Here is an 11,084-nt window from a genome sequence, read left to right as displayed (position 1 = left end):
AAGGTTTGTGACATTTTTTTAGGTTCTGCCTGCATGACAACCCCAACCATGTTTGATTTTGACAGCTTAATCTCATTTCTGTTAAGATGAACGGTCTGCGCAAAAACTGTACCTGTATATTTTTTATGTGGAATGCGAAAAAATTCGTATTATAGCTTCCAGGAAACTATAGTCCCGACCGTTATAGAAGAATCGCAAGGTACCAAAAACTACTGAAGGCGCCTTTAGAAAAATTTAAGATTGATAAGACTTGATTTCATAAAATAATACCAATGGGGAGACCCTTCGGTTGGCGAGGGGATCGAGTCCCTGAGAGGCCCCCCTCCCCTAAATCAGCCCCTGCAAAAGTTGATATACTTTTTTGATTTCACTAGTCATCCCTAACTATTTTTGACTCATTTTGTTTTTCGACTACCTGCGAATTTTTATTGTTATAACGTTCTCTATTTCATAGTGTTTTTAAAGGAGATTTTTGGCGGTTTTAGGAGCGGTTTTAGAAGATGAATTTTGAAAATTAAATTTTGGTTAAAAATCAGTTAGGCAGCGTGCCAAATTTCATAGCAGCGATCCCTAAGTTATAGCAGCGAAAATCGAGGTGACACAAAAAGAAAAAAAGGCGGCTCTTTTTCCTTTCCCCCCCCCACCTGCAAATTTTTATATTTGAAGTTACTGTTCACTTTGTCCGATTGTCAAGAAATTTGACATGCAGACTAACTAGGTTATGAGAAACATATTTGGTCTTCATAATTAACCTTGTAAAACCACTCGTTAGACCATAAAATTCATGTTTGAGTGAGGTGGGGGGGAAAAGGAAAAAGAGCCAAAAAGGCTTAAGTTTTTCTGGAATTTGTTCTCACAAACCTTAAGCTTTTGCTATCCAGCACCTCGCAAAAAAAATGATTTCGATTCGATAATAATTATACACGTAATTAGAGCCAGATTTTAAAACTTTGGATATTAAATTTGAAGGTTTTTTTCCAGTCCCCCCCCCCGTTTAAATTCAATTTTGAAAAGCTTAATTAACGTTGTCATAACGCAATGAAACTTGGCGCGGTGAACAAATCGGCAACAGCGAACAGATTTGTTCTTCATACTTTACTTCGTAACATCACGCATTTAGCCGTAATAGTGCAAAAAACAAACATGATACTCGAAATTTTGAAAGGGGGGAGTAGAAAAGAGCCAGTTTGAAGAACAAATGTGATTAGAGTTTTTTATTCATTCACGATGCAAACATTCCTGTCAATATGACATCATGAAAGATATTTTAATTCAGTTTTGGAAAAAGGAAAAGAGCCAAACTTTCGAAACAGAAGTTCAGATATGGGTGAAAAAGAGCCGCTGTTCGCTCGCTCACGACAAGGACTGGAAAGTTTAAAAGGATTCTGTAAAAGATCCGGAACAATTTTAATGCTGAAACTTCAAATCAAAACAAGTAAAAAACATTATACTTATAGTGCTCATTCACTAAAAAAAAAGAAAAAGGAATGACATACTCTTGTATTCAAAAATGCACGTGCTCTTTAAAAAACAATACAAAATTTGCTCTAGACATATACTACTGACTATTCTGTACAGGTATAAAAAGCATGACAAAATAATTTTAGCACAGCCAAAACCAGCGTTGGTGTACGTATGCATGTACAATAAGAAACAATTATGATTATTCAAATCTTCATTTACAAAGCTTGGTACATTTCTGTTTGAGCTTTTAACGCGTACCAACAACGCAGTTTTTTTTCAATGCGTATGACTAACAGATAGAACTTGCTTTTGCCTAACAGTATGTCAAATTTCACAGTCCAAGTATCAAATTTTCAAGACCAGGATAAAATCAACCCTAGACCGAATGAGAAAACAGAATCGGAGTATCTTTTGGAAGAGTTTTTATCGCCATGGAGACTCAAAGAAATTACCGGGGAGTCAAACCTCGAAGACGCCTCTTCGCTTCAAATGGTCGTCGACACCACCGAAAACAGTCTCGGAAATTTTGGTCATTATTTGCCAAACTTGACCCAACTTGACCTTTCCAACTCAGTTTTGACCTCTATTCGAGACCTGGGCTCGTCTTTAGCCAAGTTAGAAGTTTTATGGCTGACCAAATGTCAACTTGTAGATCTTGACGGCATTCCGACTTTTGCTAATTTGACGGAGTTATACTTGTCTTATAACCATATTAATAATATAAGCGATCTGAGTATGATGGAAAATCTAAGAACCCTCGATTTGGAGGCAAATGACATCGACGATATCGACCAGATCATTTTCCTCGAAGTCTGCGGAAATCTTCTGAATTTATGTCTTCAACACAATCCGATCTGCTCCACGCCAAAACCAATGCTTCCTTTTGATCCAGATTACAATTACAGATCAGCTGTGATCAAAATGTTGCCGCAACTCAAAAACTTAGATGACATTCCAGTTTCCGACAAAACTCAAGATTTCACAAATCTGGACGAAGATTTACAACTTCTGACAGAAAACATTAAGTTTGGATTAATATCCGAGGGCGAGGACTCGGATCGGCCCGGAAGCTCAACCGGAAAACGTCCCGGCAGCGCGTTGTCAAAGCGTCCCGGAACTGCAATGAGACCACGCAGTGCTATGCCGTCGATGTTATTTGGAAAAAGTAGCTTTGGGGTTCGACCGGGAACAGCGGCGAGATTCGACCGGCCACCGACCGCCGCCGAGAAAGCTTTTTTCCAATTGCCGACGGCGAGACCCGGAACAGGTTCGAGTGTCGCAAGCACAGACTCGGCCATCGACATGGACGAATTTAGCAAACTGACTTCCGGAAATATTGTCTGCGGAAATCCTCTTAAAGCAATCAGAAACAAAAAGAGTGAAAAGCAAATAAACAAAACTCGAAATTTGGAATTATCAGGAGCTAATTCTAACGCAAACACAAAACTGCTGGCCAGTGATGAAACATTCTCGAACATTCTAGAAGAACTGAAAGAATGGAGACAAGAATTTGATCAAAAGAAGGACTTGACCAAACTTTCGATGACAGAGGAAGTTAACGTGTTAACGTTGTCGGCAGACGAGGCCATTGACGTTTCGGCTATGGACGAAAACAGCCGAGGTGTGAACGAAAATGGAAGAGGTGATAAAGTAAACGCAATTAAAGACGGACCTAGCAGTCAAAACAGTTTGTCACCCGAGCATCATAAACGTTCTAGCGTAAACATTAGAAGAAGGCAATACGCTCCCGTCTCGGAAAACCCGAGAAACGATTCCTCCTATGAATTCGTGGGAGATGAGTCATACGAAGATGGCGACAGCGGACTGGCTTCTTCTCGTGAGACCGACACGCCAGCAAGTTTTCTGAACGAGTATCAACAACGCGGACCTTTCAGGTCCTCGGACCCGAAGCTAAACCCGTCGGTTAACCTTTCGAAGTTGGCGCCGCACCAGATGTCAATCAAACCATCATTGGTTCCAGTGGCCCTCAAACCCAGCTTGAGTAACATTGGATCTGGTAGTTCGCCAGTTAGACCTAAAATAAAAAATGCATCCAGACCAGCCAGATCGACCATTGATCAGATGGGGAAAAATAAACCCTCTCTCGTTCCAGCACCGCCTACTGCTCCTCCTCACAAACTAGCCCTGAGTGCCCGACCCAAAAGCGCTATGACGTCACTCTCTTTTGAAAAGTTTTCAGGCTCTTCGTAGAACTCTCTTTTGAAAAGTTTTCAGGCTCTTTGTAGAAACATTTTGTTCAAAATTTGAATTATTTTCTGTTTCATTCACCAGTCATTTTAAAATGTAATACTTTGCTCGTTTCGCTGAAAAACTATCATGTAATTGTTTGAATTAAAATTCAAGATTGAGAAAATAGTTTATCTCATCAAACAAATTCATGCAAGATTTTTTTCCTCCCCTTTTTTACATTTTGTCAATTTTCCAGTTCTGTCAAAATTGTACCAAGACGCATTTATTTCATTTAAAATTTTGGCACAGACAGTTTTTTTAGCAAAAGCGCCAGTGGGCCAGTGAACCGAAATAGGTTCGAAACAATGGCATTCTGTATTGAAAAGGAAACATGACGCATGATGCTTTCTTATTATTTTTTTTTGAAATAGTTTTAAATATTGATGAGAGCAGTTTCTAAAATAGTCAGAAAAATTCCTTGAGTTTTTCAAAAACGTTGTAAGCATATAAGCTGTGAAGACAAGATTAATTTTTTTTTCAAAAAATGAAAGTAATTGAAAACTTTTTTGAAAAATTCTTTAAAAATTAACTGTTTTTGTATGTTCATTTTTGCAGTCGGAAATTTTTGTGCTACTTTCTTTTACCGGCTATCCTTGTTGTTCCTTTGTGAAGTGCGGAGGATTTTTGTATTCGAATGTGTTGTAGTTTTTTCTTTTTTTTGTTTTGCCTGCAAAATCAGGTACCACAAATAATTATCATCGGACCGGGTCAAGTGCTACATCGCGTTAGAGCCCCTTCAGTCGGAATTTTGGAGAAGCTTCGTGAATACTAATAATGATTTTTCTTTCTGTTTTGCCGGTCATTTTTTGATAAACGCTGTTACTGATGATCATCTTGTATTTTTAATATGGGTGTCGAGTATAAAATTGATGGATACTTGAGGTGGGGGGGGGGGGGGGGGGAGACATTTATGCTTTTTAGGAAATGTAGGTGTGGTGTTCTTTCAGACTCTTTTACACTAGTGGACAAAATTAAGCGCAAAATCAAGATAATACTTTGTAAAATGCATGTTTCCAATGTCCACCTGAAATTCAGTAAAATTTGTACTTTGACCGAGAGAAACTTATCAGAGCTACCCTCTATGGAACTATCGAAATTGAGTTTCGAGCGCTTACCAATGTAATCGGGGCCTAACAATGCCAGTTCTCTTTTTCATGTGCTCTAAATTTTTCACATGGCGTAGAAATGTAAGAAACTTCCAAGTTTAGTAAAGTTTTTCACCTTGATTATTTCAACTTTCTCGCTGAGAATGTTTCACGTCGCATGAACAACTGTTTTTTTCGTTTATTTAAAAAAGATACCAATAGGATGCAAAACATATGGCAGATGAAGAAAACTGGCTTTATTAGACCCGGCTTACATTGCTAAGTTTTTGAAAGTAAAAAAAGATAGTTTCATAGAGGATAGCTCTGATTATTTGCTCTTGGTCTATGTAAAATTTTTATTGAATTCTGAAGAAAACGCTGTCCAAAATGGACATCAAAAAGAAGTATTTTAGAGAGTAAAGTCCTGAACTTGCGCCGAATTTTGTCCACTAGTAAATTTTTTCACGCAGATTTGAAAAATTAATGCAGATAATGAAAACGGGCATTTTAAGGCCAGGATTACAATGGTAAATTTTGAAACCAAGCATTCATAGTTTTACAAAGAGTAGCTTTGATCTTTTATTTTGGTCCAAGTAAGAATTAAACTGATGTCGCCTAACGGTTTTTTCTGTAAAACCTCGAGTCTGTTTTTGAATTGCTCAAATGAGCTTCGACGCAATTGGCAAAATGTCGCCTTCCATCATCCGTCAGTTGTCGCCTAACTGGTTTTTCTGTAGATTTTATGTCTCTGATTCAATAGCTCAAAAGAGCTTCAACGCAATCGGTGAAATTTCGCCTTCTATCAGTTATGGCTTAACGAGTTTTTCTAAACAATTTTGTGTCAGTTTTTAATTGCTCAAAAAAGTTTCAAAGCAATTGACGAAATGTCGCCTTCCATCAACTGTCGCCGAACGATTTTTTTCTGTACAACTTTTCGTCTCTGTTTCAATAGCTCAAAAAAACTTCAAAGCAAATGACGAAATGTCACCTTCCATCAACTGTCGCCGAACGAATTTTTCTGTACAAGATTGCGCCTCTGTTTCAATTGCTCGATATAGTCTGGACGCAATCGATCAAATATCCTTCCCATCAGTTGTCGCCTAACGAGTTTTATGTAAAATTTTGCGTCTCAGTTTCAATTGCTCAAAATAGCTTCGAAGTAATCGGCGAAATGTCGTTTTCCACCAGTTGTCGACTAACGGGTTTCTATATACAACTCCGCGTCTCTGATTCAATTGCCTAAAATAGCTTCAATGCAATCGTTCAAATGTCGGATTCCATCCGTTGTCGCTTAACGGTTTGATCTGTAAATTTTTTTGCCTCTTTTCAATTGCTCAAAATAGCTTTGACGCAATTGGCAAAATGTCGCTTTCCATCAGTTGTTGCATAACGCGTTTTTCTATAAAATTTTGAGTCTATTCTCAATTGCACAAAATAGCTTCGAGCAATCGCCGAAAAGTTGCCTTCCATCAGATGTCGCCTTGCGGTTTTTTCTGTAAAATTTCGAGTTTGTTTTGAATTGCTCAAAAGAACTTCGACGCAATTTGCAAAATGTCGCCTTCCAGCATCCATCAGTTGTCACCTAACTGGTTTTTCTGTACATTTTGTGTCTCTGATACAAAAGCTCAAAAGAGCTTTGACGCAATCGGCGAAATTTCGCATTCTATCAGTTGTGGCTTAACGGGTTTTCTAAACAGCTTTGTCTCATTTTTCAATTGCTCAAAATAGCTTCGGTGCATTCGGCGAAGTGTTGCCTTCCATCAGTTGTCGCCTAACGGGATTTCCAATACAATTTTGCGTCTCTGTTTCACTTGCTCAAAAAAGCTTCAAAGCAATTGACGAAATGTCGCCTTCCATCAACTGTCGCCGAAAGAGTTTTTCCTGTTCAACTTTTCGTCTCTGTTTCAATTGCTCATAAATCTTCGAAGTAATCGGCGAAAGGTCATTTTCCAGCAGTTGTCACTAACAAGATTTTCTATACAATTCTGCGTCTCTGTTTCAATTTCATAAAATAGCTTCGATGCAATTGTTGAAATGTCGGTTTCCATTAGTTGTCTCTGAATGATTATGTCTGTAACACTTTGAGTATCTTTTCAATTGCTCAAAATAGCTTCGCGCAATTGGCGAAAAGCTGCCTTCCATCAGATGTCGCCTAACGGTTTTTTTTGTAAAACTTCGAGCATGCTTTGAATTGCTCAAAAGAGCTTCGACGCAATCGGCAAAATGTCGCTTTCCACCAGTTGTCGCATAACGGGTTTTTCTGTAGAAGTTTGAGTCTGTTTTCAATTGCTCAAAATAGCTTCGCGCAATTGGCGAAAAGTTGCCTTCCATTAGATGTCGCTTAACGGTTTTTTTTTGTAAAACTTCGAGCATGTTTTAAATTGCTCAAAAGAGCTTCGATGCAATTGGCAAAATGTCACCTTCCATCATCTATCAGTTGTCGACTAACTGGTTTTTCTGTACGCTTTGTGTCTCTGATTCAATAGCTCAAAAGAGCTTCGACGCAATCGGCGAAGTGTCGCTTTCCATCAGTTGTCGCCTAACGGTTTTTCTTTACCATTTTGCGTCTCTGTTTCATTTTCTCACGATAGCCTCAACGCAATTGGCAAAATTTGGCCTTCCATGAAAATTCGCCTTATGGGTTTTCTTTACAAGATTGCGCCTCTGTTCCAATTGCTCAAAACAGCCTCAACCCAATCGATGAAATGTCGCTTTCCATCTGTTGTCGCCTAGCGAGTTTTCTATAAAATTTTGCGTCTCTGTTTCATTTGCTCAAAATAGCTTCGAAGTAATCGGCGAAATCTCGTTTTCCACCAGTTGTCGCCTAATGGCATTTTCTATACAATTTTTTGTCTCTGTTTCAATTGCTAAAAATAGCTTCGACGCAACCGTTGAAATGTCGCTTTCCATCGGTATTCGCCTAACGGGTTTTTCTATACGTATTTGCGTATCTATTTCAATTGCTCAAAAAAGCTTCGAAGTAATCGGCGAAATGTCGCTTTCCATCAGTTATCGCCTAACAGGTTTTTGTTTACACTTTTGCGTCTCAGTTTCAATAGCTCGAAAAAAATTCAACGCAAAAGGCGAAAAGTCGCCTTATATCATCTATCAGTTGTCGCTCAACTGGTTTTTCTGTACAGTTTTGCGTCTCTTTTTTTATTGCTGAAAATAGTTTCGACGCAATTGGCGAATTGTCGCTTTCCATCAGTTGACGCCAATTGAGTTGTTCTGTACAATTTTGCGTCTCTGATTCATTTGCTGAAAAGAGCTTCGACACAATCAGCGAATTGTCGTTTTCCATCTTCTATCAGTTCTCGCCTAACTGGTTTTTCTGTACAATTTTTCGTCTCTGTTTCATTTGCTCAAAATTGCATCGAAGTAATCGCCGAAAAGACGTCTTCTATCAGTTGTCGCCCAACGGTTTTTTTTGTGCAGTTTTGCGTCTCTGCTTCAATAGCTCAAAATAGCTTCGACGGAATCGGCGAAATGTCGCCTTCCATCAATTGTCTTCTAACGGGTTTTTCTGTACAAATTTGCATCTCTGTTTCAATTGCTCAAAATAGCGTCAGAGCAATCGGCGAAATGTCGCTTTCCATCAGATGTCGCCTAAAGGGTTTTCTTTCCAAGATTGCTCCTCTGTTTCAATTGCTCAAAATAGCCTCGAAGTAATCGGCGAACTGTCGTTTTCCATCAAGTGTCGCCTTATGGTTTTTTTGTACAATTTTACGTCTCTCTTTCAATTGCTTAAAGAAGCTTCGACGCAATCAGTGAAATTTCGATTTCCATCAGTTGTCGGCTAACGGGTTTTTCTGTAAGTTTTTGTGTCCGTTTTCAATTGCTCAAAATAGCTTCGACACAGTCGGCAAAATGTCGTTTTCCATCAAGTGTCGCCCTATGGTTTTTTCTGTACAATTTTGCGTCTCTCATTCAATTGCTAAAAATAGCTTCGACTCAATCAGCGAAATGTCACTTTCAATCAGTTGTCGCCAAACGAGATTTTTACTGTACATTTTTGCATCTTTACTTCAATTGCTCAAAATAGCTTCGACGCAATCGGTGAAATGTCGTTTTCCTTCCTTTGTCGACTGAAAGGTTTTTCTGTACACTTTGACATCTCAATTTCAATTGCTCAAAAATCTTCGAAGTAATCGGCGATAGGTCGTTTTGCAGCAGTTGTCACTAACGAGATTTTTCTATACAATTCTGCGTCTCTGTTTCAATTGCATAAAATAGCTTCGAAGCAATCGGTGAAATGTCGATTTCTATCAGCTGTCCGCTAACGGGTTTTTCTGTAAATTTTTGTGTCCGTTTTCAATTGCTCAAAATAGCTTCGACACAGTCGGCAAAAGGTCGCTTTCCATCAATTGTCGCATAACTGGATTTTCAATACAATTTGCGTCTCTGTTTCATTTGCTTAAAAAAGCTTCAAAGCAGTTGACGAAAAGTCGCCTTCCATCAACTGTCGCCGAAAGAGTTTTTTCTGTACACATTTTCGTCTCTGTTTCAATTGCTCAAAATAGCCTCGAAGTAATCGGCGAACTGTCGTTTTCCATCAAGTGTCGCCTTATGGTTTTTTCTGTACAATGTTGCGTCTCTCATTCAAATGCTAAAAATAGCTTCGACGCAACCAGCGAAATGTCACTTTCAATCAGTTGTCGCCACACGAGATTTTTGCTGTACATTTTTGCATCTCTACTTCAATTGCTCAAAATAGCTTCGACGCAATCAGCGAAATGTCGCCTTCCATCATCCATCAGCTGCCGCCTAACTGGTTTTCCTGTACGGTTTTGCATCTCAGTTTCAATTGCTCTAAATAGCTTCGAAGCAATCGGTGAAATGTCGTTTTCCTTCCTTTTGTCGACTGAAAGGTTTTTCTGTACAACATGACATCTCAATTTCAATTGCTCAAAAATTATCGAAGTAATCGGCGAAAGGTCGTTTTCCAGCAGTTGTCACTAACGAGATTTTTCTATACAATTCTGCGTCTCTGATTCATTTGCTGAAAAGAGCTTCGACACAATCAGCGAATTGTCGCTTTCCATCTTCCATCAGTTCTCGCCTAACTGGTTTTTCTGTACAATTTTTCGTCTCTGTTTCATTTGCTCAAAAATGCATCGAAGTAACCGCCGAAAAGACGTTTTCCATCAGTTGTCGCCTAACGGTTTTTTTGTGCAGTTTTGCGTCTCTGCTTCAAAAACTCAAAATAGCTTCGACGGAATCGGCAAAATGTCGCCTTCCAACAATTGTCACCCAACGGGTTTTTCTGTACAATTTTGCATCTTTGTTTCAATTGCTCAAAATAGCTTCGGAGTAATCGGCGAAATGTCGCTTTCCATCAGTTGTCGCCTAAAGGGTTTTCTTTACAAGATTGCTCCTCTGTTTCAATTGCTCAAAATAGCCTCGAAGTAATCGGCGAACTGTCGTTTTCCATCAGTTGTTGCCTTATGGTTTTTTTGTACAATTTTGCGTCTCTCTTTCAATTGCTAAAAGAAGCTTCGACGCAATCGGTGAAATTATCTATTTCCATCAGATGTCGGCTAACGGGTTTTTCTGTTAGTTTTTGTGTCCGTTTTCAATTGCTCAAAATAGCTTTGACACAGTCGGCAAAAGGTCGCTTTCCATCAATTGTCGCATAACGGGTTTTTCAATACAATTTGCGTCTCTGTTTCATTTGCTCAAAAAAGCTTCAAAGCAATTGACGAAAAGTCGCCTTCCATCAACTGTCGCCGAAAGAGTTTTTTCTGTACAATTTTTCGTCTCTTCTTCAATTGCTCAAAATAGCCTCGAAGTAATCGGCGAACTGTCGTTTTCCATCAAGTGTTGCCTTATGGTTTTTTATGTACAATTTTGCGTCTCTCATTCAATTGCTAAAAATAGTTTCGACGCACTCAGCGAAATATCACTTTCAATCAGTTGTCGCCACACGAGATTTTTGCTGTACATTTTTGCATCTCTACTTCAATTGCTCAAAACAGCTTCGACGCAATCAGCGAAATGTCGCCTTCCATCATCCATCAGTTGCCGCCTAACTGGTTTTCCTGTACGACTTTTCCATTTCAGTTTCAATTGCTCTAAATAGCTTCGACGCAATCGGTGAAATGTCGTTTTCCTTCTTTCCTTTTGTCGGCTGAAAGGTTTTTCAGTACAATTTGACATCTCAATTTCAATTGCTCAAAAATTATCGAAGTAATCGGCGAAAGGTCGTTTTCCAGCAGTTGTCACTAACGAGATTTTTCTATACAATTCTGCGTCTCTGATTCATTTGCTGAGAAGAGCTTCGACAGA

General features: G+C 39.0%; 1 protein-coding gene across 1 annotated transcript; it reads left to right on the top strand.

Annotated features, from left to right (window-relative positions):
* Positions 1-1,603: 1,603 nt before the first annotated feature.
* On the top strand, positions 1,604-3,836 carry LOC134856140 (leucine-rich repeat-containing protein 56-like). The gene has a single exon (XM_063872504.1). It carries the CDS (start codon positions 1,786-1,788, stop codon positions 3,673-3,675), a length of 1,890 nt encoding a protein of 629 aa, XP_063728574.1. The 5' UTR covers positions 1,604-1,785; the 3' UTR covers positions 3,676-3,836.
* The last annotated feature ends 7,248 nt before the right edge of the window (positions 3,837-11,084 follow it).

This window comes from Symsagittifera roscoffensis, unplaced genomic scaffold (assembly GCF_963678635.1).
Source record: "Symsagittifera roscoffensis unplaced genomic scaffold, txSymRosc1.1 SCAFFOLD_163, whole genome shotgun sequence".
In the NCBI taxonomy this organism is placed as follows: domain Eukaryota; kingdom Metazoa; phylum Xenacoelomorpha; order Acoela; family Convolutidae; genus Symsagittifera; species Symsagittifera roscoffensis.
The sequence above is the reverse complement of the archived record's forward strand: the minus strand, read 5'-3'. Positions and strand labels throughout refer to the sequence as shown.

Excerpts from the sequence above, each read along its gene's own strand:
- LOC134856140 (XM_063872504.1), top strand. The coding sequence starts at position 1,786 with ATGTCAAATTTCACAGTCCAAGTATCAAATTTTCAAGACCAGGATAAA.